The sequence below is a fragment of the Strix uralensis genome, chromosome 4 (genome assembly GCF_047716275.1).
Source record: "Strix uralensis isolate ZFMK-TIS-50842 chromosome 4, bStrUra1, whole genome shotgun sequence".
Classification (NCBI taxonomy): Eukaryota; Metazoa; Chordata; class Aves; order Strigiformes; family Strigidae; genus Strix; species Strix uralensis.
Genome location: NC_133975.1, coordinates 84,173,163 through 84,198,817, shown reverse-complemented (window position 1 = coordinate 84,198,817; position 25,655 = coordinate 84,173,163). Strand labels below are relative to the sequence as shown.

The window sequence follows — 25,655 nt, the reverse complement described above, 5'->3', positions numbered from 1 at the left end:
CAGTAGTGGTCAAGAATGGGATGGGAAAGAGTGGAAGTTTGAGAAGCATGTGTAGGCTTTCAAGTGTTGCTAGATTTTTTTGGTTAAAGAGGTTGAATTGAGAACCAAAGTGCATCCTTTGTACTCACATGTTAACAAGTATCTTAATGCAAAGATTTTTTTTAAAAATCCAACTAGACCAAAAAATAGCTATGCTCGGATCTAAGTGAATAGAATTTATTTGCAAAATGCTGTTTGCTTTTAAGAGCCTAATTCCTGCTGACCTCCAGCAAAACGTGGACCCTTAAATGATCAAATCACTTTAGGAAGTAAAGTTAGAGCTTCTGAGAAACTTTTGAAACCTTTTAAATATATACCCCATCATTCGAATTTCTGAACTTGTGCTGCATATTTATTTAATTATGGCACTTTGTGGCTTTCAAACAGCTTTGCTATAGTTGATATATCACTTACACTTATATATGTAATTAGCCTTGATACAACATTCCTTCTAACGATCATGTATTAAATTTTGCAGATAACACCATATAATGCATGATTTCGTGCTATTTTTCCTTAGAAAAATGTTAAAAATCATTATCTTTCAACCAGGTCTGAGCTGTTTTCCCCTCTGGCCCGCAGAATAATAATATCAAAGCTGTGATTTCTCCTTCTGCTTTGCTCCTTTCCTGTGACTATTTTATATTAGCAGAAATTCATATGTAAATTTAGTTATGTCAGCAGAGTGCAGATTGATTTATTCATTGGACAGATATTATCAACAAAAATCTCCTCTGACATGAGTCACAGGACTTTTACAGCTTTATCTGTATCAGCTGCAGTGAGCAGCTTTTTTCAAGATACTGTAAAAAGTATCTCTAATAGCATAAATTTTGAGGAGGTGGTATTGTAAATGAGAGAATACCTGAAATCATGGCTTGCTGCTCTTACTCAAATATTTTTCATACCTTCAACACTTAGATTGAAAGACACCTTGTGTTTGTTCTGGAGGGAAGAAGAGGACACAGACTCAGGCTGTTACGGACACAATACTTATAGATTCATGACAAGCATGATTAAAAATTATTTACTGGAGACACTCTAAGCGTAAGAAAGTTTTGCAGAATCAAGGGGTCAAAATCAGATTATTGAGAGGTACTATACAGATGGTAGTTACGATGGGGAGGAGCTTTTGTGCAGAGGTTCTTTATATAGAGCAATTTACTAGTGAAATAATCAGCCTTGACTGGAGTTCTGGTCCATGTGGCTATATACAGGTGACGCTGCACTTAATTTTCATGTTTAGTTTGTTTGGATTTCAATTATATTATTATTAGATGAAGGCTAACAAGGGATGCACAAATTGCTTTCAGCAGCTCAAGATTTTTGAAGAATCCTTTATTAAGACATATCAGCAGTCTGTTCCCCCAGAACACAAAACCCTTTGCTCCTTCAGACAAAGGAAGACAAAACAGCAATTTTTTTTTTCTTATGCTGTTTGAACACAAGAAGGAGGCCCATGCATTTATTTTTAGATTGAGCAAAATAATCCATCTCAGAGTTAGAATAGCGTGTAAAATCTTTAAAGAATGTTTTATTTCCTCCAGGCGCCCACGCAGGAACACGACAGTACAACCATTGTTTACTGAGCACTTTGATGTAAAATGCTTAAATTGCCAGGATCATTCAGTGTCAGCTGAAGAAAGCAAGAGTAGAAGTTCATGGAAATGGTTTGATTTGTTTTCAAACCTGCGATGAGGGCAGTGGCATGCCGGAGCTGATGCCTTCTCTTGTGAGCTGGGCTGCTGGGTTGATGTTGGGACAGAGGCAGAGGAGTGCCTGGTGGTGTGACATTGTTTCAGTGGAATAGCTTTGGCGTTGCCTTGGAAAGGAGAGGAGTGGACTTAAATGGGTTAAATGCACTTGTGAAACCGTCCACAGGGGACTTGACTAAATGCACACTGCTGGTTAAACACTGGTGCCCACAGAGGACCTGAAATAGCACACAGAGAAATTATTTTAGAAGGCTCCCATGGACTTTGAGACTGGTAGATTGGATTTGTAGTCCTCAATGAACTCTTGTTTGTCAAAAAGAAGCAAGCAGCATAAACACAAACATGAAAACATGGATTTATAGTGTAATTTTGAAGATGTCTCACTGGATGAGGCAGAGCCTTTTTGTACATTTCTGTGGTGCCTCAGCATTGTTTTAGTGTGCATAAAGCAAAAAGCATAACACGGTTTTTGTTTTTCATGACGTACAGAAGTGAAACTTAATGCTCTAAGCAATGGCATACAGATCTACTTTAGCTTTGCTTTGATTTGCTGGAATTATTCCAGTCTCACTCCATTACATGCAAGAGCTAAGTCACTGAGAGGGGAAACATAGGATATGTGTTGCTTGTTTATGCTTGTCCCTCCTTGCTAAACCCACCCAGCTGGCTACCTGAAGCTACAACAAAACTCAAATAAGAGCATCCCCAAACATGCTTTTTTTACAGCTGCTGCGGTGTGCAGTGCCTTATTAGTACTGCACTGGAACCAAGTTTCTTCTCTTTCCACAAAGATAGTCTGATAACAAAGTTTTTGTAAAATTGGTTTTCTATTTCAGTTTTCTTTGTGTTTCATTTCCTCTTGTTGTCCCCCTCTCTTCTACCGTCTTGTGTCTTTTTTGTTGTGGTTGTCGTGTTTTTGTTGAAATGAGGTGAGCTTTCTTCTGTTCTAAAAATGATGTGTCTTGCGGTTATTTTTAACCTCCTGTGAAAATTAATCCTAGTCTTAGGCAACCTGCTGAGAAAATGGCATTCCCTTCTCACGGGTTTGTTGTTCTCTGACAGCAGCTTCCTGAATTTCCTAGAACAGCTCAAGCTGCTGATACAGGGACTCTGCTGCCAAATAGTATCTGTACATTATTTTACAGTAGGAATGAAACCTCAGGCAATATTCCACATAACAAAATGGCCTTTAAAATCAGTAGCTGTAATTTATGAAGCCAGTTGTTAAAGATGTATTTAGTTCTGTACAATTTCAGATTTTAAACAACTTATATCAACAAAGATTTCATGACTAGACAATAAAAGTCCCTTTTTATTGCAAGCTTCTAAAATAAACGTTTTTGAGCTTTTGGTGCTTAAAATAGCACCAAGGAAAACCTAAATGTACACAGGTATTTCTACACTGAAGACAGGGAGGGATGGTCTCATCCTTAAAATACAGCTTGTTTCGAAGTCTTTGCACACTCTTTTATCTGATTTGTTATTGACTTAATCCAAAGCTCACAGGCAGCAGTGCAAAGGCTCATCTCAGTAAGTGTTAATGCAAATTCCATGTTTTTCCTTTTGAAAATGCTAATACTTTTTTGTATGAACTTTTTAAAAGAAACAAACAAACAAAAAACCCAACACCTACAGTTCCTGAACCTGAAAGAAATTGGAAGAAAATCTTCTATTAACTGCCTGCCTGCACCTCTCTTACTTGATGCAATTTTGCTGCTTGTGTTTGCTCTTCATCAGTGTTGCTGTTTCCCCTGTGTAGTCAGTTCTCCTATGGTTTGTTAGGGGTCTTTTTTCCTGCAGCAGCTGTGATAGCGATGTGTATGTGTATATTCTTGCGAAACCACACACGGTTATAGAGGCAGGTGATGCCTGAATCATTCCGACTTTTACGTGTGTGTTTTGGGCTAACCATGTGGTCCCTTGCAAAACCACACACAGTTATAGATGCAGGTGATGTCTGAATCATTCCGACTTTTACGTGTGTGTTTTGGGTTAACCGCGTGCTCTTTGAATCCCCGCAGCGTTGCGGATGGCACAGGAATCTGGTGGAGAAACTCCTCGGCTACCCCAAGCGCTGGCTGTGCCGCCGGGATGCCGCTGTGCTGAGCTGCCGTTAGCAAAGGCCTGGGGAGCACCCGAGGCTTGTTCTGTGCCGCTCCCAGCGCTGTGGGCTCTGCAGCCCCACGGTGCTGTGAAGAGGAGCCAGCTGGCTTCAAAAACCCTGCTCCTTGTGTGGGGGCTCTTTACTGATCTCCATCCTTCCCCAGTGACATTGGTGCAAAGATTGGCTTTTGACTTCGGGTTGCTCTCACAAGCCGAGGAACCCACCTGCGGGCAGGCAAAGTTGGCATGGTAGCAGACAATCATTGTTTGGTTTCTCCCTCGGTAGGTGAAATCAGGTTCACCTCAGGGATTGCTGGTGCCAGATCTGAACAAGCTGCACTATAGTAGAAGGGGTGGATGCTGATAAAACCTGCGGGTCGGAAACGAAAATGTGGTTTTATGCCCCAGAGTGCTGTTGAGGTTAATAAGTTTCACCAGCATGTTCTGCACTTCAAAACCAAGTCATCACTTTCATTTCCAGTCTGTTTAGCTACAAGCAATTAAAAAAACCCTGATCCGTAGTTCAGAGTACTGAGGCAAAAACAGTGCCTTGGACTAGGTTGGTGCATGCAAGAAAATGCAGCATCATGACACAATCTTAACCCGTTTGCGTGCTTTCTAGGGAAAAGGAAATCTGCTAGTAGCAAAACATACATTGATTGCAGGGGAGGTTTTCTTTGTGTCTTTTTGAAAATCGAAAATAGTTCATAAAGTTTTTAAAATTATTATTTTCAAGTTATGCAAGTAACAGGTGCGATGTAAGAGGCACTTCAGGTTTGTAAAATGCGAAGAATTGTAACACTTTTTCCACTGCAGTTCATGGGAGGTTTACCACTGTAGGAGCAGGGTTAAGCTGTGTGCTTTCAGAGAGAATTTTGACTGTAGGTGACTGGCTCTGGATCCCCAAAAGGTTTACCAAACACTGGAAGCTGTGTAAAATTAAGACCTTTGCTCCCTGCAGGTGCGCTGAGTGTTTGTGGGAATGCGTTCCCCCTCAGCTGCACCACTTCTGGTATTCATCTGGTGCTGTGGCCAGGTGACCGAAGGAGCTGAATGAACGGAAGGGGAATGGATGTCTGCCAGGTTAAGTCCTGGACTATCCAAATGCAGGCTAAGGGCAGGGCAGGGCGACAGGGGTGTGCGTGTGATGAAGGACCACGCAGTCCTTGGCAGCTACCATGGGCTGCATTGTCTCCCCTCTGCCATCAGACCTCACCCTTGAGCCTCAGAGCTGTTTCTGCACCAAAAGTATTTTTGCTTCATCTTCCTTTCTCCTCCTTGGCTCCCAGTCGAGGAAGAAAGCTCAAAAGCAGAGTTGAGTGCTGCTTTTGTTGACTCTGCTGGTGGCTCACCTGCCCAAAAGACTTGCGGGGCTGATTATTTTGCCTGAAGGCTACTGTTTTAGGTGGGATTACTTCATAGAACTTCCTTTTGTGTTTTCTATCTGAGATGCATTTCTGTTAAAACAAATACTGTTTGCTGTAAGGTTCGTATTTAATGCTGGCTGAGATCATACAAGATGAATCAAAATGTAAAGCTCACAGGCATGAGGTCATTGGCATTGCTATTTAGTTAGTTTTGGTTTGCATTCCTGTTCTCCCTCTGCCCCCACTTATTTTTTATTTTTTTTAGCGTATCTTAACAATTGTTATTCATGGTAAGAGAATTTTGTTGAATTGAGCGGATATTGTTTGAAGGATTATTAGAGAACCTGTCTATCTGCAAAATAAGCCTTTAGCTGGTTGACTTGGAAAAACATTTTGTTTGCCATGTTAAGAAAGGGTTCCCCACATATCAGACACTTGGGAATCAGTAAGTGTGTGAAAGAAAGAGATCTGTTGAACAAGTGCACTGTGTCTGCAGCAAAATGTAAACATCTTTTAAAAACACGCTTAATGACCACCCATGCTGATAGTTTGCTCACAGGATGCTGCCTGTCTGACTAGAAATTATTTTAATCACAAATGTATTCACACAGTGTTCATATTTGTTCTGATAAATGCTCTCCTGAATAGATAAGTACGAATTGTTGCTTCTGCTTTCCCCGAAACCAGCCTTGCCACCATATCCTCTAAAAAAAGGTGGATGGAGTAAGCCAGGTTTCAGATCATTGGACCTCTCTTTGTGTCATAGATGTATTTTAATCTGTTTTGTTATATGGAAATTTAAACATCCTTGGCAGAGAATCTGCTTGGTGTTTGGGGTTCCTCAAGATAGTGTGTGAAAACCTTCATAAATTTGTGTTTAAGTGTTTGTTTTGATCAACAAGGTAATTCGAGTTTCAAATTTTGTCAGCCTTTTTCAATGCACGGCAGAATGTTATTGCATTCATAATCAAGGTTAGTAGAGGCTTGGTTAAAATACGTATTCTTGCTTTTGTTGGCTGGGTCATTTGGAAACGAGCTCTGTGTGTGTGTGTGTGTTCATCTCGCATCTATCTATATTATGGAGAGGGTGGGTTTTTAACTACACAAAAATGCAGGTGGAAGGTTGCTTTGAGGAGTATGCTAGTGTGCTATCCCTAGTGTGACCTGTGTGTGAGTAGGAGAGTCCATCTAATATGCCAGATCTCCTGCTCTGAGCTGGTTAAGCACGTTATGGGCAAAGTGAGGACAGGATGGGAGGTTTTGGTCTGACTTTGCTCTGCGTGGTGTTTTCAGACTAACCCTTCGTGCATATGCAGTTTTGTGAACTTCGTTGCATTCATGTGGCAAAAGCCTGTGCAGTTGACATGAAAAAATAAATTTAAGGCTAAATATTTATGTTCAAATATAGTATTAAATGGGAAGCAGCTGTAAATATGAACGTTTTTTAGCATGAACAGGTGGCCTCTGCTGATAGTTGCAGCTCATTAGGAAACAAAACTGACAACACAATGAAGGACATGGAACTCATACTTGGCTTTTCTCACCCTTGCTGCACTGCTCCCTTGGGTTTTCTCGTGCTAATAATTTAGTCTGAAATCAGGCAAAGAGCAATAGCTGGCAAACTTGAGCTACACACACGGCAAATCCATTTTGATTAGGAGGAAATACCAGGAAGCATATGAAATGCACGTGGGCCGTACCTGTTCTTCACCTAAACCACTTGGCTGTCTCCAGGCACCAGTTTCACCTGAGATGAAGGAAACAGAGAAGCAAGGGACTTATTTGTGTGCAGGATGTCAGAGGGGCAGCTCTAAATGGCTGTGACAGCAGAGGCATGCAAATAAGCAGAAATAAGCAGTCGGGTGGAAATTACTGACATGAGAAGGAACAGAAAGGTCTGCAACACCTTAATGCTTGCCTGAAAGGCAGTTCATATCCATTCCGGTTAATATCTGCTTCCAGACCTCCTGTCCTCATCTTTGTGCAATCTATATGCTGTTACCGCTACTGGCCTTGTTTGAGCCCATACATCTCAGTGGTGCCACTCTGTGACATCTGAAATAATGCGTGGCCAACTCTCTTGGAGACAATTTTTTTGACAGCCTGCTTGAAACTATTCTGCCACAACCTCCTGACGAGGCAAGCTATTTAGAAACCAGGGAGAAAGCTTGCACGCAAGACTGCCGTACGGTCCTTCAGCTCCATTTGGCACATGTGGCAGAATGGGATAAAAATGTGTGCTGTAATTTTTAATTTTAAAAAAGAAGCAATTTTAGAAGCTCTTGAACCCTGTCTTCATTACCAAAACCGCGCTGCTTATTCTTTGTAGTATCTGTGACAAAGCTTTATTTTTAAAAAGATGCCCAGTCTTCTGGCTTCTCAGTTTAGCCAGTGTTGACTGCATTGTGCTAGAGAGGAGAAAGCCAGGCTTTTGCCAAGGATCCTTTCAAAGTCTCCCTCACTTTCCCCTTCCCCTTCTAGCCGTCGTGCTGAGAGAGGAGCAGGCTGCTGGTCCCTCCTGCTGCAACGGTCTGGTGGGTGCAACTCTGTCAGCAGGAAAAGAGTGCAGGGCCAGGAGGGTTGATGCTGGCCCTTTCTTGTGTTGCTCCCTGGTTGGGGCACTGCACCACCTCTGGTTGGGTGTCTGGCCCACATATTATCATGGCCAGTGGGGCATTTGTGTACCAGGTGGTTCCTCAAGCAGTTTAGTCTGGTTTTAGGTGACTGTCATTATCCGCATTTCCTTGTTCATCTCTCTTTAGAGCGTCTAACAGAGCTGTGCAAGGCTCGGGGCACGAGCAGGGCTTTGTGCTCGTGAAAGTGCGTGGTTTTTTTGGAATTGCACTTGAAGAGAGGACTTGGAGGTATTTGAGAGTTTTGTCACACAGTTGCTATGCAGCTTGAATTGAGTGCCTGTGCAGATTTCGAATTGTTTTCTAAATTAAGAGCTCGTTCTCTTCTTTTGAGGGTATGTGCACCTGTGCATTTTTGCAAGCCCGTTGTAGCATAAAGGCAGCCTAGTTCCTCATATAACTTCTAGGGTTTCTTATGTTTGTGCAAGTGCTTGAAATTATGTTGGCCCTAATCCTTAAGTCCTTTTCAGCTCAGGATCATAGTACTGAATCCTTCAGTGACTGTTTGTGGGTTGGTTTTTTTTTTTTTTACTTTTAATGGACAATCCCACCCTATAGTCAAATCAGCAGATTGTGTGCTACCCTAGTACAAATGGGGAGGGGATCACACAATCTTTCATAGTCAAATTTCTAATAGATGCTTCCAATTCTGTTCACCACCTTTAGCATAAGGAAAGCTACTTCTCATGTAATTGCATGCATTATGGTACAGGAGACAAACATTTAACTTCTTTGGGGGAAGCATGATGCTATAGAGCAAAGCAAAATACTCTGTATCTGGTCAGCTGCAATAGGTTATCATGTAGACAGTGATTCCTGCAGGTCTCTAGCCTTTGAGTAGTTTATGCTCTGATAAAGTGAAAGCATTAATGTATTTATTGCTCTGGTAAAGAATCTGCATTAAAATTTATCACCCAAGTATTTATATAGATTTTTGTGTTCTGGAACCATACATTGGCTTTCTGAATACATTATTATGTTGTGCTGTGTGCATGTAAGTGAGCAGAAAGGGAGTTGCTGGTATCTGTAGGAATTCATCAATTAATCTCTCTGAAGTAACTTCCTCAACTGCATTTTCCCGGAAGGAAAACAAGTATAGCAGTACTGTCTGAAATGGCTCTGAATAGCATGTCCTTCCCCACATTGTTGTCTGGGCAGTACACTTGCATGTGTTGGAGGTTTCCAAAGTGTTTTACCTATGGCAGATGCTAAATGGGAAGTGCACAACTTCTTTCTCAAAAAACCTAAACGCTCCAAAACATCCTGAAAATATATGGTACTTCTTATTTTATTTAAACTTTCACAGGTATCTGCATAGATATTTCTTCTTGAGTGAGGTCACTAGTAGTGAGGAAAAAGGAAGTGGGTGATTTTGTGCAGCTACCAAGAGGAGAGAGTGGATGTGGTTGTGCTGGTCTGAGCTATTATGTTGAATGCAGAGGTTTGAGTGAAGTCCTTTTCAGACAACTTCAGCTGTACTTAATAATACTTCAGGCATATCACCTTGTAGCACTGTCTTTTGTTAACCTTGAGATGATATGTCTTTGCAAGATATTACTTGGCCTTCATCAGCCAGTTGTGCAGGTTGGTGAATTGGAAAAATGTATATACTGCAAAAATTATAAAAAGGAGAGAGTGTGGCAGTGTCTCACCATTTTAATAGCATGTTGCTTGTTCTTCAGTAACTGAGGCTTAAAAGTCGTATTAATGGTAGTCTGCATTTTTCTGTAGTCAAAATTTACTTAATGGCTTTATGTTTATCCATCTTTTTGTTCCAAAAACCTTAAAATCAAACTTATCATTGACATTGTGAAATGTCTGTTTTGCCTATTAAGTGTGTTAATACTCATCAAAGAGATACTTGATTTTGTCTTGATAACCTTTTTAAACCTTCCTCTTTGCTTTTTAAGCTTGCAAGTAAAGAAGTCATCTATTAAATTAGCCTTGCACTTACGGAAGTGTATCAGTCCAGATTCTGTTCCCATCACAAATGATGAGTATAATTTTAAATTTGTTCCTGAAATTATTGGTCACATATAACTGGCATGAACCATGTCGCACAGTCTGTGTCTAGCTGTTCCCTGGGATTTTTGTGGGTAAGCATGACAGATTACAAAGGGGGCAATTTCTTCTGTCTGCTCTCTTAAAGTAGTTTTCTGTCTTTCTGAACAAGATGTCTTTCCAAGTTACATCCATTTATTTAACCTCTCTAGAGTCTGTGGAACTGGGATGGAGTTGTGGGTCAGATGTGGGTACCTGTTGGGGCTGGATGTGCACCTCTGTCTCTGCTGGTGTCTTCTGCTGGGGGAGCTGGTAAATGGAGAAGCATGCTGCCCCTCAGACTTTTTTGGAGTCTGCAAGATCACTGGGAGTTGAGCCTTCGCTTGAGCAAAACCAGACTTTTTGAAACATAGATTAGTATTATTGCAGAGGGGGGTAGCTGTTTTTGTTGTGCAGCATCAGTTTGGATGGGAATGTTGGCTTTAAAAAGCAAAACCAAAACAGAAACCCAGTGACCCTATGGTTCTGGATGTCCCATGATTGCACTTGACCTCAGCCATCAAAACGTTTTGTGAGTGGCACTCGGAGGCATCTGCATCATTCCCAAACTGACAGTGAGTATGAATGTGGTGTGAGGAGATCCTAGCTGGAGATTGTGCAGATGTCAGTGTCAGCCAGCAAATATACACAGGACTTAAATCAAGTTTGCTGTGGGGAGGACGTTAGTGTTCCCTGTAAAGGGTGTAAAACTGCTAAGTGGGATAGACAGCAACATGTAATATTTGATCTTTCACACCCACAGTCCTCAGTGAAGCTGATCTCATTTCAGTGATTTCTTTGGCTTTTTAATTCTTCTTCAAGCAACATTGTGTTTCTCCTTTTCCCTGAACTCTTCTCTTAAAACTGGCAAGGACAGCCCTAGCTGCTGGGCGATAATTGTGGTTTAATAGTAGTTTACAGGCTGAGATGTGACTTGAAGGAAAAAAAAAAGGGGGCAAAAAAACTACTCAGCGTGCAGAAAAGCCCAGCTCATTCAGGCGCTGGGTGCATAGTTCTGTAAAAACGAGGAGTCCCTGGACGATGCAGCTGGGATGGAGTGAAAGGGTGTGTGCCTGCCCTCGCTGGGGCCAGTGGATTTGGGGCACAGGGACTGCAACTGGCTGCAGACTTGCGGAAGAAATGAGTCGCAATCCTACCCAAGTCCTGCTGGGTTCCCCAGTGCAGTCAAATGGCTCTGACTGGTTTTGTTGTGGTTCTGGCACTGAAAGCAATTTTTCTGTTCGTGTCCTGAGGAGTCTGTGATTTTAATCTCTAGAGCAAATGTTTCACCATGTATTTGATAAGGGTGTTGCAAATCCATTTGTGGGCAGCGGTTTTGTTTCCTCATTGCACGTTTTACTGCTGGTGAAAGTGTCATTCGGTTTTTCAGTCTTAGGGCACAGCAGGATAGCAGAGCAGAGATTAAAGATGCCTCAAAACCCATGCTCTTCAGGGAGGGTCTCCAGCAGGGGCATGGGCTTCCTAGCATGTCCTAACTTAGTGGCCCTGGGAGTAAACTGCTAGCCAAAGATGAAAGCAATCCTGAGCATCCCCAATACCTTATGTTCTGTATCTCCAGAGCTTCACATGTCTTGGGACCATGCACTTAAACGTTGTGTCTCAAAAAGACAGACAAATGGAGGTCCTTGTGCTGCTGATGCAGACTTCTGCAGTACTTGTTCAGTGTCATGTGTTTGCTTTCCTTTAAATTTTGTACCACGAAGATGAAAGTGGTTTTTACTAAGCCACCAGACCTGTGAAGAACAGCACAGTCACTGAACAGTGCCCTGTTATTATGTTAGTACCCTAACAGGGTTACAATAAATCCTCCTGACTATTGCACTATAAATACTCATTGTATGGAAACCTGCATCAATTTCAAAGCCTCTTCAGGCTTATCTGAAAGACCTTCAGGAAGGGGGTATGAGTTTGACAAGGGTAAGTGAGGTCCAAACTAGCTGTTGCAGATACTCTCTGATTCTCAGGTTAATTGAATTCCACTTTTGTTATCATTTATCTCCTCATAAAACTTAAGTGTCTGGAATGGGAGAAACAAACTGATTTTGATTTGTTGCAATTGATCCATTGTAGAGGGAGATTTTGAGTACTCTGTCCAGGTGGGATCTTGATTCCTTATCTGGTTTGTGGGAAGGGTTTTTACTGTGGTGTTCTCATGGGATTTCTCAGCAGCTTTCTGAAGCAATCTTCTAGTTAAACACTCCATTTCTGTACAGCAAGATGCAAGTTTCTGTGTCTGCTGTTCACCACTTACTAAATTAAGTAAATTAGGTGGTTGAGCTAGCAGGTTAAGCCTGCTGGGAGGAAAAAGAGGAAAAGAGGGATCCCTTTTTGGCACCCTGAGTTATGAAGCCTCCTGATCTCTTGCCACGTGGTAGAATTTCACTGCTGTTTGCTCTCCCTCTCCCTCCTCCTGCCTGCTGTGGGGTGCTTCTGCAAGTCTGGCTAGATCCCAGCCCCTTGCTTTCATTCATGTGATTCATCTGGTCATGCCTCAGTTTCCCTTTGTCTTGGGGTGAGTAAGATCAGGAGCAGCTATCCATGCATGATTTTCTGAAGAAAAGTAGTATCTTTGTCAGATGAGTACTGCCTCAATGAGAACTTTATGTAGACACAGACAAACGGGGTTGCAGGGAAGAGATTCTTCATGTCCTGTACTCCCTCCATTGTAAATAGTGCAGCATATGGGAAACAGATGAGTGACCTTTCTGTGAGAGTGCGAAGGACAATGCTTTTTGACTTTATTAAGGTGTTTGCTTGCTTTGCCGTTTACTTTGTTCTAGGGAAGATCCTTCTGATCCGGCACTGTAGCTCACTGCCCTCTTCCTTTCATACAAGGAACGTCTTCCTGGCCTTTCCCTTTCAGCAATTACACCGATAGCCGGACGGTTCCATTGAATCTCTTGTTTATAGGCAAGAAGCTGCTCTTGGATGCACTTTGCTCATTGTAACTACTCAGCTCTTTGGCTGTTTTTAATTTCAGTTTCCTTTAATGATACCAGTTAGGAACGGATGTGTAAATGACAGGTACTTTCAAAACACATACCTTGCTAGTAGATGAGAAGCAGACGTGCCGAAGTGGAGTGGTGTTGCCTGTGGCCAGAAGCAGCTCAGGTCCTGCTGCGCAGCATCCCTGGCACTCCTGCTGCCGGTGGTGCTGGAAGGAGGGAACTGCTGCCGCATCCTCTCCCGCCACCCACAGCCTGGGCGGGGCGGCTCTGTCGGGGGCATTGCCACTTGCCCTGGCTGTGTGGTTACCCTCACCCCCACGTGCCTGGGGAACAGGAGGCATTTGCTGTGCTATTTCCTTGCCCAGCAGTACCTATGCTGCTGATGCTTGGTGTTGTGTGCAGGGGGGTGTCCTGCCAGGAGTCGCTAAAGTGGGGTTTTGCTGCTACATTAAAAGCAGATTTATGTGTTCGCCCAAGCTGCAAAGTCTGCTGTTTGTTATATAACTGGCAAATATTAGTATTGCTTTTGCTTTGTACTCTTCCCCAGAGCTTGGTTGGGCCTGGGCTCGTGAGGCTGGCTAAGGCAGCTGCAGGCGCTGCTGCGGCTATTTCCTGGGCCTCTTTGGGTGCCATTGGTGGAGTGCCAGGGTGCTGCCGGGGAGCTGGCCTCCCTTCAGAGTCCTCACCGCCCTTGCCTTGGGGGCAGCCCTGGCCCAGGCCCGGTGGGCATGGGGTGGTCGCTGCCTGGGCTCTGGTGAAGCAGGTTGGGGAGGTACAGGGGTAGTCTCTTGATCCAGATCATCTGCAGGCTTTTCCAGAAGTCGCCGTGTAGCTGCTACCCGGGGGTATGTTCAAGGTTTTATTCTGAACTGCACAAGTTACAATTGTATTGCTTTTCTATTTTTTTAATGGCAGTTGATGTTCCCCTGAGTCTGAGAGCTGGCATTCAAGGGCCTGGTGCATGATCCCTCCACTTAAAACCACCTTTGCTTTGTCTTCTCCAAGCTTCTTTTTCTGCTGAGTGCATATGGCTGCATAGAATAACACTGGTCATGAAACAAGGGGAATCCTGCCACTCAATGAGCACCGTTGTTTAATGACCTCTGTTTCACTTTCCTTCTTTCTCATCTTTCTTAGAATATATCTTCTACTAAAGACTTGAAAACAACAGGCTTTGTAGATGTGCATTATTAACTGCCCTTCTGATGGGGCTTTTAATTCTTACTAGCATTTTCTTATTAAGGGACTTCATGAAATTTATAGAACTGTTGGTCAGCAAATATTTGATGAGTGCATCTGTTTGTCTCATGTCGGTTGGTAAAAACAAAACAAACTGATGGTGCTTCCCCTTTTTTTGTTGCAGCAAACCTTCCCCAGTGACGTCCACTCCATTGAAGAAATTTTGAAGGTAGGTGCTCTTAAGCAATAGAGCTCTGTGTTTGCTTATATTTTGCATGCATTAAAGTAGTGTGTGGGGAAAAAATATCACTCTGCTTCTGGTCTGTCAGCAGACGTTCCAGTCACTGAAAGGGTTTATTGGGATATGCTATGGAGAAGTAAAGTTAAAAGTTAGCCTCGGGTACAGCTGGAGTTGTAAGACCAGTCTTTCTATTAGTATGTAAGTGTAATATAGTCTGGTGTGGTCCGAGAGCAAGATTCATATGTCATCCAAAACAGCCAGAGCTGCTCCTTCATCAAGTTAGGGAGTTGCCATTACTGAGTACGCTTCTCCCAAAGGCGGTGGACGTGCTGCCTCGTGTCTATGCTGCCAGCCCCAGCAGTGTGGCCCTGAACAGGAGCAGGCACCTGCACCCTTCCCACCCGCCTACGCACAGTGCTGCTGCTGGACTGCTCCTCCTTCGCTGTCATTCTAATCCATTCGTGCAGAGCTGAGCCAGCTCTGATGCAAAACTGTCTCTGTAACCTTGTGTTAGAGCTGGCTCTGTGAGCAGCGCACAGGCTCCCAGTAGCTGGGTCTGCGTGCGTGTCACCCATTCACTGTGCATGGTGTGAGAACGCACTGTGATCTCCAAGCCGGTCATGCTGATACTGAGAAGATAGTTCCTTAATGTCAAATACTATTCTGAGACGATGAAGTCCTGACGGAGGTGTGTGTGGTTTCTGTGATTCACTTCCCTCACAGTTGCTTCAGGTTGAAAAATCCTGATGCCTTTGTTGCTCTCAAGAAGCTGTTGTTGGGGCAGCGTTTTAGCTGACAGGTAGTTGTACACAGGTGCTCAGTAGCTCTCGTGTGCTGGTTATGTTGCAGTACTGCATCCTTCTGTGTTTCACGAGATACCCTGTTTCCTTGCCTGTCAGTAATGCATAATACTATTTTCGTAGTAGCCACGGGGAAGCATGTACAAATACACGAAGAGGTGGAGTGCAGTGTATGGAGGAGTTTATCATCTACTGAAAGATTGCACAGCTAGTGAGTGAAGTGAGCAATGAACTGAGCAGTGGGAGGGGAGAAAGGAGAAGGCAAGGGTGGTAACAATGTGATCCGATAGTTACCCAGGTTAGTTGTAGGCTGCTTCTAGTTCTTGCACAGAAACCCCCGTGGATTGCTCACATCCCTGCTTCTAGAGCCAAAGGTAACCATGTGGTTCCGTTCCCTGTAAATCTTTGCGTTTCATGTTATTCCTAATAGATACAGAAACCAGGGACACTTCTGAACTTTCATATTTGTGCCTTGATGAAAAAATGGCACTTGTCAATTATGATACAGTAGAGATTTTCACACTTCAATCTATTTGGTGCCAAAAGTACAAAAATGTACTTTGCACAGACACGTTCCTCACTGATTTCTTTTAAGCCCCGCGAGCAAACTGCGTGGTGCATGCTCGTCATGAGATACATTCAGCATGAACATAATTCCCGACTTTCTGAGCTGTGCCAAGTGCCGATATTGTGTTACTCTGCCTGCTGCTTTCTTTGGGAAGTTGGCAGGGAACGGTTGTGATGTCAGCCCCTCCGGATGGGGATGGTGGGTGCACACCTTGAGTACAGAGGTGGTCTTGGGCTGGGGGGGAAGTCCTGAGATAATTGTTCCTGGGTGAGTGTGGCAGGCCGTACAAATTCACTTCTTGGAGCAACTATATTATGCTCTTCAGGTTTTAAAACTTGGGGATCAGGAGCCAAGAAAAGTCTGTCTTGTGCAATTCCAGAAAGGTGGTTCTGAATTTCTGAGCCCAAACTTCCCCAAAGGCCTCGTGTAGATTAACCCCCCCTTAAAGTATTTTAGCGTATGTTCAGGACAAAGATCCTTGCCTATGCTCAGCTTTCTGTGCAAGCCAAGGCTTTAGCACACTCGTCTAGGCCCAGCTGTAGTGCCAGAGGAGGCAGGCTGGAGGTTGATCTCGCCTGCTGAGCCCTGTCCTGTGGCCGTGGGGTTTATGCTCTGCTTTCACCTGGACCATGGCTGAGCCCAAGAAGCTGGTACCTGGTAGTGATGATGGGTGAGAGTAAGGGCAGAGGAACAGGGCAGAACGATTCCTAAAGCCATAACTCATAGGGCGGTCTGTTTCTTTGGTTTGAAACTACGTCCCAGAGCTCTACGTCAAAGGTGTCTTGGTCGGTCAGAGCAAAAGCTGGTGTTCCGGGCAGAATGGCACAGGGAGTGGCTGGCAGTCAGAGCTCTCTGGCTGGCCTCCTTGAGTTACAAAAAGCCTTTTGGAGTCCTGTTGCTGTAAGGGGATATAAGAACTTCTGTAACAGGAAAGTCCTGTGCTTTGCAAAACCCCAGAACTACTCATATACAGGTTTTATTTACTTTTCCCTTTAACTGTGATAGCTGTAAGGCTGAGGCCTAATCCTGCAAACACAGTAAGTACTTAACTCTTTACAAGCTTCACTAAGATTGCTGTTACTGGGGCCGTGGAAGTATGCTTGCAGAGAAGGAGCAAGTCCTCACCATGGTCTGGCTGCTGTGCTCAAAGGAGGGCTTCTTGCTGCAGTACTCTCTCTTGGGTTTACAACTGGGTCGACAAGGACTTTTTTGGTAGATCCATATGAATCTCTTAAGCGTGAAACTTCACCTGCGTGTATCGGCAAAAATACTGTAAGCCGCTTCTCTCAATCTCTTTCCAGGAAATGACCCGCTCATGGCCACCTCCCCTGACAGGTATTCATACGCCTAGTACAGCAGAGCCTTCCAAATTTCCTTTCCCAACAGAGGTAAAACACGCTCATTTTGCCAGGCCTTTTGATAAACTAGAAGAGAGCTTTCCGGCTCTTGCATGTGGTTTCATCTAATTTTGTCCCCCTTTCATAGATAAAGGCTGTTAGGAAAGATTATCTTTGGACAAAGTCAGATAAATTAAAGCACAGTGGATCTCGAGTTGTATTAATGGCTGTTTGCAACGCATTGTTTTACTGAGAATTGGATCAGATTGTGCTTCTGAGTAATCATTTTTGAGTGGGCTATATGGTAGCCTAATTATCTTTTCTCTTTTTTTTATTTTTTAAGCAAGCTTTGTATTTTTACAGTTGTAAGATGCTTGAGCTGAGGGGGGGTGTGTGTAACGTTTCAGTGACTTACATATTTGTTATAATCGTGGGCTTCAAATGTGGCTGCTTTTCAGAAACATTTTAAGCATCTCATCTCTGTTGCAGCACAAACAACGCTTGTCAACAAAAGTATTTGCTGTGTTAAACAAGAATTTGGCAGCTCTTACAAAATTTTTTTAAATAGTTCTTCAAAAATGCACATACCACTAATGTGCTGGCCACACCTTTTTGGTGGCAGTAGCATGCACCATTTCTGTCCATGCTAAGCTACATCAGGACAGCTTAGATTATTGGACACTTCAAAGTCATGCTTTGACAAGTTAGTCGAAGTATTTATTACAGTAACACATGGAAAACAAATCATTGCTATGCTGCTCTGAAGAGAGAGCTGATTTATTTTATTCTCAATTTGTACTTTGTCCTTCCTTTTTAGGAATCACAGCCTGTTGGATCTGTAGCACAGAATCAGAGTAAGTAGAAATCCAAAGAAAACACACTCTTACGTGTGTATGGACAGACAGTTTTGTGTGTTGTGTGTTGTATGTTGAGGAGAACATCAAGTGTTTACATTGATTAAGGAGCACAATTTCCTGTGCTTTGTTGAGCAGTGATGGATTTAGAAAATGCTTAAGAGATTGTATACAGTCGTTACCTAGAAATTAAGGCAGCAGTTCAACAGAGATCAAACAGTATTTCGTTAGGAAACCCCATTTGGAGTGATGAATAATCTCAATGGCAAATAATTACATAATGGAAGAAAGTGACTTTCTAATCTGATGTTCAAAGACCTAGGGTAAAATACGATATAAGTAAGGGAAATAAAACCAACCGATTCATTTTTGATTTACAGAACAGTATGACGCACCTTCAAAAAGATTGCCTAGTTCTCAACCAAGAACATCGTAAGTAACCAGACTCAGTTCCCATCTCTACTGTGCAGTTACTTAAAAGAAGCAGGAATGAATTAAAATTCGGTTTACTTGATGATTCTGAAGATTAAGGTTTTATCGGTCTGATTTTTCTCAGAAAGTTTCGATGCAGGGAATTTGCACCACCAGAAACATTTCGTGATTATGGCAACTGTGTTAAAAACAAAACAAAACTGTAGAAAAAACCCCCCAACTATTAATGTACCAGATTGAAGGGGCTTTTTTCTCTTTTAATCTGTGGCTACTTAACATCTTGTCACACATAGTGCTATTCAAACTACTAATAATGCATTCAACTGATGTAAATTCTAAGGAATACAAACTGAATCTGATTTATTCTGCATATCGTTTTGAAGCCTGTGAGGACTAGTAAAGCTACAGCTACGAAAACTCTGAAAACTAGGGGTGAGATTTTAAAGCAGTCATATGGTATAACTTTCTGCAGTTGCCCAAGGAAAAGTTTTCTTAAAAGTGTTGTTCTTTATTTTAAAAAACAAAAGGGAACTTTTCATGTGGACTTTCTAAAAACCCCTATTTATACTCTAATAACATTATCTAGTTGCAAAGTGGGGTGAAGATGAAATTTCTATAGCTTCTTTTAATAGTGTGTGTATATATATTTCTACTTTATATATTTCTTCTTTTCCTGTCATGTTATGGTTTCTCTCAGAAGAAAGCCTCTTAGAATTTGACTCTCAGTGTAAGATGTTGATGTACAATCACTGCAAAAGTTTTACAAGGCTAGGAAGGAGTGCCAACTAATAAATGAATCGCTTCAACAGAAAATTTTAAGTTGGTGGATAAAATAACTTGATACTGTCCTTGTAGGTGACAGTGATTATCTATTAATGAGGTTAATGACAGAAATTGCTTGAAAGTAGTTTTGTGGGGACTGACATGAGTCTTTCAGGATTAACCTGGCCAGATGGCAGCATTGATATGTTCTGAGCCCCAAGTAACAAATAGAAATCTTTCCATGTCTGGAAGGCCGTGTGCAAGGCAGTTGCCGAACCATTAAATGCCTGTCTGTTCATGTGAAATACAAAGATCTCATCTTACCCCATGATACGTTGTTTCATGGAAGGCTGCAAACTACAGACTACAAAGTGTACTCCACTTGTTTTCCTTTTCCTTATCATCAACAATTTAATTTAAAAAAAAAAAACCAAACAAACCCAAAACTGGTCTAGTTACAAGTAAGAGGAAGACTATCTCTCCATCTTGGTTGAGACTGTAGAATTTTGAGTTCAAGGTCTGTAAGACCTATAAAACAACCCTTTTCATGCTGTTCCAGCATCATGCAGAGGAGCTCTCGCTGGCAGGGCGTGTGGGATAGTGTCTTGCTGAACAGTCAGCTACTCCCTTAATCCATTCTTTATTTTACCTCTCCTTCTTCCACACCCGCTTGCTCCTCCTGAACGATTTCTGGAGAACTTTATTGCGCTATTAAAAATGCTAGTTTCAACTGCTCCAGCCTCCACCTTCTTCCTCAGCTCCCCTACAGCCATCATCTTTATTTCAACTCTTCTCAGCTGCTTGTCAAAATCCCTCTAGCGCTTTAGTCGGTTTTCCAGGTGGCAGAGACTCTTACTGTTGACAAGAATCTGAAAGTACTCCTTTCTTAGCCCGAAGGTCCGGAATTGTAAATTTGGCACAGTATGTAGCTCTGTCCTTAGCCAACATCCCCTCTCTGCTCGACGTCCTTGTGGGCACTTCAGAGGGCTGTGTCCAATCTACCAAGAGACATGTGTACCCATAGTCGGCGAAGGCAGCTGAAGCAGGAGGAACAGGGTGGCTTAGGTTTATGTCTAAAATGGAATCAAGCAAGATTTGCCCAAGGACTTCCTCTACATCCTTCCCTTGAACTGATGCATCGCTGCTTTTTTTTTTTTTTCTTTTGTTTTTGCTTTTATTTTCACAACAGGGCTTGCTTTCTCTGCAGTTGAAAGTGCATGTGACTGACTGAAAATTCAGCTGCCTAGAGAAGCTTGCATTACAAAATGTAGCTGGCTGAAAACAAACAGCGTTTGTGCTGGTTAATTAGAAGTTGAAATCCCAGTGCATCTGTGTGCCCGAATTAAGCATTCAGCTTTACAAAGCGTGCAAGGGTTTCCCAGATGGCTTTCATTCTTGAATACAGCACCAAAGTTAGCACCTGGCTGTGCTGGAATGGAAGTAGCCCTTCTTTTAAAAGGGGACATGCCAAGCTCATTCTTGGTGATGCATCCTTAACCCGGCTGGCAGAGGGGCCAGCCTGTTCCTTCACTGGGGTGGTTTGGCAAGCGATATTAATTTTAGTGCTCCTTCTCTTGCTAAAAGAGCTCTTTTTAAATAGCTTTACAGGGAGATTGAGGATGTGTATATAACCTGTAAATGAAAACTTGGCATCTATTAACTCCTGAGCTAATTAAAGCATTAAAATTATTAAAGGAGATTTATTGTCTTTTAACTAGGCTATTTAACAATTTGTTGAAACCCTGTTTTGGGGAAACTGGCTTTGTCTCTCCTGACAGAAATATGCCTCATTTAAAGTTTTACTGCTCTTCCTTGATCCTAAATAGAACTTCAGTAGTTGCAATGTTCTTTTGTGGTGCTGCATTTTATTTACCAGCAAGCTCAGGCAAAAAAGGCAGTCCTTGTTATTACAAACAGTTAAATCAGATTTAAAAGAAGATCTAGGTAGTGTTTCCTTGCAGTATCCTCTTACCTCTAAAGCAAATACATCTGTAGGCCATAATTCTTAGAGCAAAACAAAACAAAAAACCCAAACACTTTCAGAACTTTTTAGCATCCCTGGTAGTGTGTTCATTATCACCTTTGGTGGACTGCTTCCCCTAACGGGTTGGAAAAAACCCTAATTTGTTGAGATGCCAGTAGACATTTGGCCAAACTGCCCAGAAGTGTGGTGAGTGGCTGTATTGTTGCTATTCTTCTTTTTTCCTTTCTGTGTCTCAGCGGACTGGCCGTGACCTTCAGCTCTAGCCCACCTGTAGAGTTGGGGCATGCAGGATGGCTGCACACTGCGTGCCGTTTGCCTTCTGTAGGAAATTCAGGGGCCCAGTTTTGCAAGGTGGTTTCTCATACCACTTCCCTTCAGTGTTTACTCTAAAAGAAGAGGCAAGAGGTGATTTCCACCAAGAAGGTGTGGAAGGAAATTTGGGAATGGAGGCTGGGAGATGGAGAATATTCACAGGGGAATGGCAAAGTCAAAATGGCCAAACAAAGCAAGCACGTAGGTCTTTGTGAGCGTAATCAGACAGAGGCCTTGTGCACTGAGAGCCTCTTCTCCATCATCGAGAGGTACTCAGGGACTGTGGGGTCAGTACCTCTGCAGGAGGTGTCACCCGTGTGGGAGGGGCTGGCTCTGTACTGGTAGGCACAGGAGACCTTTAGGGTTTCTTCATGTTGTCCTGCTCTGTGGGCAAGAGCAGATTAGTCATTTCTGGCTTGTGGCATTGTTGTTCACTGGGAAACCGTGGCCAGATTCGGCAGAAAGCATGGTCCTATTTCAACGCAAGTATGTCCATGCGTGTCTACTGCTTTGGTATGAGTGTAAAATAACTTGTCTACTTAGTGGGGATAGTGTTTAAATAAGGGAATTTTTTTTTTATTCAAGGTTTTTACTCCTCAAACTGCTCAGGCTCATTAGAGGTGACCCGCAGAGCTCTAAATCTTTTTTCATTTTATTCCTGATTTGACATGACGGCTTGAAAGAGTGTGAAGGTTTGTGTAGTTTTTCTTTTCCTAACAAGCATCAGGAACACGAACTCCCTATTTTTCCCAGGTGATGTGGTTCACTGGGGATCTTTCCTATTTGTTTTCTTGCTGTAAGATGTGTTGTCATGAGGGCTTGGAGGCTTATTTTGCTTATTTGGGCATGAGAAATTTTTCTCACAGAGAGCCCTTAGTTTGAAAGGAGGTTGAAATAAGCAAGAGTTTTAACCTGATTGATTGAAATCCCTGTCTCTGTTCCCAAACTTTCTATCCCGTTTTTGGAATGACACTTGTGTAATTCTCTGGGTTGAGGAGTCTGTCTCCAGCCAGTTTCAAGATCTGAATCACAATACTTTTGAACAGCAAGAGTTTTGCTTGTCTGTTTTCCAGCTCCTTTTGGGATACCGGCTTGATTGCCAAAGAGGGGTGATGACAATTTGGGAGAACTTTGGGTCCCTCCCCACAAATCCTTCCCTTCCAGCCTTTTGAGGACCTCGGTAATGCATTGAAATTGCAAGCAGTAGTTACCACTTGCAGGCAGAGGAGTAAAATATGCTTTGGGAAGCTTGTGCAGGCAGCCTACTCTCTTCTCTAGCAATAGTAAAAGAGGGTTTGTGCCTCCGCGCTTATAAACTGCTTTGAGAACTGCTCAGTGTTACGGTTACCGCTGAGATGTGCAGGAGCATGAAGTTCATTGTGTAGAGAAGAGATAGGAGACAGGCTTGACCTTGGCATTTACTTATGTATGTGTGACAGGAGACTTCGGCAGCAAAAAGAGAACCCCTGTGACAAAAGAAATATTCGCCGCCCCTGAGAGCAGAGAGCATGAGCATGCCCAGCTTCTGGTGCGGAGACAATGCTGTCTGCCCCTTGGGGAGCCTATGGGGGCAAACAGCATCCTAGCCCCTTGCTCTACAAGGGTCACACTTCTTCCAGCCCACCCTGCTGTGTTAGTGTGCTAGGTAACCTTTGTTGTCTGTGTTGTGAGTGTGCTAGGTAATCTGTGCTGAGGAGCAGTCCCCTCACAGGACTTTGTTGTCTGTAGATGGCAGCCAGCAATACTGACCTCCATTGCAAACCGTCCTGAGATCAGTTGGGAAGCGCAGTGAAATGTCCAGGTTGGGTGTTCTCATTTTATCACTCATTTAGGGAAGGACAGGGTTGAGGAGACTGAGCATGCCGAATGTTCAAAAAGGATGTGGGAGGTTGATTCATTTTGGCAAGCGCAAACCAAGTCTTTTTCAGTGTCTGCTGCTTGAAACTGTGTCTGCCTTGGCTGATATTTATCTTCTGGTTGTCTTTCAGAATGCTCCAGGACGACCTGCAGCTCAGTGATAGCGAAGAGAGTGGTGACGACCAAGTCAGTTTTAGATGTTCTATACACTAGGCACACAGACATCCCTTTAAATCATCACGACTTGTGGCGTTGTTCTGAGTTCCTTAAGCTAACCTTTCCTCCCCCTCTCCTCTTTGTTTTTGTGAACAAAACAGGTTGCTGAAAAGCCACCTTCTTCACTTGCTCCTCCAAGGTACAGGTTTGTTCCCAAACTACTAGCTAGACCAAATAAGGAAGAAAACCAAAACTACTTTTTGTATAGGGGGTAGATGGGTAAGGGTTCTTGGTTTTTCTTGTTAGATACCTGAAGCTGCTGTTGAAAACTGGCTTTAGTTGTGTGGGGTTTTACTGAAAGCTTCAGTCAGAAATGAATAATCCAGGCATGCTGGGTTTGGCCTAGGAACCAGAATGGTATTTCCCCACCTGTTCCCTTCTTTTCTGCTCTTCCCCTCCGCGAATGTATGTGTAGATCACACTGGAGCTGATAGGATTTTCAGTTGTTGTAGTGACGGGTGAGTGTGAGTCCAGTTTTAGTTCAGAAGAAAGTGCAAAACAGCCAAGTGGGTGAAGAACAGCAAAAGGTTAGGTAGACTCCCTGAGGCTATTTCAGCTCCTTCTGATAAGGCAGCTGATTGTAAGCAGTTCCTGTCATGTATTGCTAGTCAGAAGCAGTATTCAAGGTAGACTGAACAGCCACATGCCAGCATTAGAGGAAGAAAGGTGAAGAAGCCTGTAATATTTCCTATAGGAGAGCACTGACCTACATTTTTGCTTTGATACCTATATTCTTCAAGCACAGGGTCTACAAAGTCAGGCTTGCAGAAGGGCACGACAGTTCTTGGCATAGAACTGCATCCCTGCAAGCTTTTGAAACAGTGTTCTTGTGATATCAGTCTGGATCAGCAAGGAGCCTGCCTCCAAATCATGCAAATGTATTGATACTGACGTCAGAAACAGTTTTCGAAGTAAAAAAAATGAACATTTTGATTTCGTAAGCCCATTTCAAAGTGAAAAGAAGTTGTGCATAAAAGTCATGGCTCTCCCTCAGTTCCATGGGAGTCATTGTCAGTGCTGGAGGAAAACACTTTTGAGTTGGGGAGGGTGTGGCAAAAAGTGCTGCTGCTTGACATGGCCATTAACGAAACAGTTACAGCACCTTGACCAAGTAACACAGACAAAGAAGCGAAAAGGGGGAGAACACAAAGAGACAAACCATCCTGGAATATATGTTTCTGTCTTGTTAGCCTTTATTGGAAATTTTTCTTTTGAGAGTTGGGGCTTTCAGAAAAGGACTTGACAGTTTCAGTTATTTTTTTAAACTTTGGTTGGCTAAATGCAGCTTCATATTGCAGCAGTGATGCCCTGCTGAGGTATTTGGCTGGCTGGATTGGAGTTGAAGGTTTTATTATTTCCAGAGGTTTTTCTTATTCCGGTGTTTTATCTTTTGAGTATGGCAATGTATTCCTTTGCCCTTCTCCCCTCTCCTCTCAGTGCCAAAACATGGGGTTTCAGTTTTATTTTTGAATCCTGCCATGTCAATAGAATAAGTAAGTAACCTTCACCCATGCTGCTTTCTAATTTTAGCTCATGGTGGCCTTGCAGTGCCCTACAGTCCCAGCCCAAGAGTGTGGCATCAGCACATTCCAGCAGCCCAGAGTCAGGGAGCACCAGTGACTCAGACAGCTCTTCAGACTCGGAGACGGAGAGCAACTCCAGTGACAGTGAAGCAAAAGACCCTCCGAGAGCGTCAGCACCTGAGGTGAATGCAAATCAAATGCAGAAGCTGCTTAATACAGCCTCTTGCCTCAGCCTCTCTGCTGTCTGAATGTGATCAGGACAGGAGACCTGAAATACTGTCATTGTTCAGGGGTCCCCTTGACATCTTTGCTGCATCATCAGACTTTTGGTACCCTTTGCTTCCTTTCTAGAGTTTGTCACTTAAATAACCCTTAGTAACAGCATAGTTAGACTTTTACATGACTAACCTGGAAGTGTTGCCCCTTCTCCTTGGGCATCATTGTCTAGCACTCCTGGTGAGACACAAGCGAGGCGCAGATGAGATGCACGGCTTGTCTGGGGTGTTTGGGACCCACCTCCACCCATGCAGCTTTTCTGGGAGCCGAGGCTATGGGCTACTTCAGGGTGAGATCAGTTTCCTGATAGATGAAGAGGAGCTGCTGCCTCCCTGCAGCTCCTGTGTGTAAGTGGCAGATTCAGCTTTTCCCAGATTGCAGCTGAAGTGATCAGACCTGCAGGAAGGGCTGGAATGTGCTTAGACTTACTTCTGCTGAATTTGGCTTG

At 43.2% G+C, this 25,655-nt stretch overlaps 1 protein-coding gene across 3 annotated transcripts in view; it reads left to right on the top strand.

The window, feature by feature from the left end:
- Positions 1-25,655, top strand: part of AFF1 (ALF transcription elongation factor 1) — a 114,244-nt gene that overhangs the window by 62,173 nt on the left and 26,416 nt on the right. For 2 of the 3 annotated variants that reach the window (XM_074867527.1, XM_074867528.1), the window contains exons 4-10: positions 14,230-14,274; positions 16,956-17,042; positions 17,809-17,845; positions 18,226-18,277; positions 23,324-23,378; positions 23,510-23,547; positions 24,939-25,113. In XM_074867527.1, coding sequence (XP_074723628.1) covers positions 14,230-14,274; positions 16,956-17,042; positions 17,809-17,845; positions 18,226-18,277; positions 23,324-23,378; positions 23,510-23,547; positions 24,939-25,113 — 489 coding nt within the window. The remainder of the gene's footprint in view (positions 1-14,229; positions 14,275-16,955; positions 17,043-17,808; positions 17,846-18,225; positions 18,278-23,323; positions 23,379-23,509; positions 23,548-24,938; positions 25,114-25,655) is intronic. The other variant, XM_074867529.1, reaches the window with a different exon arrangement.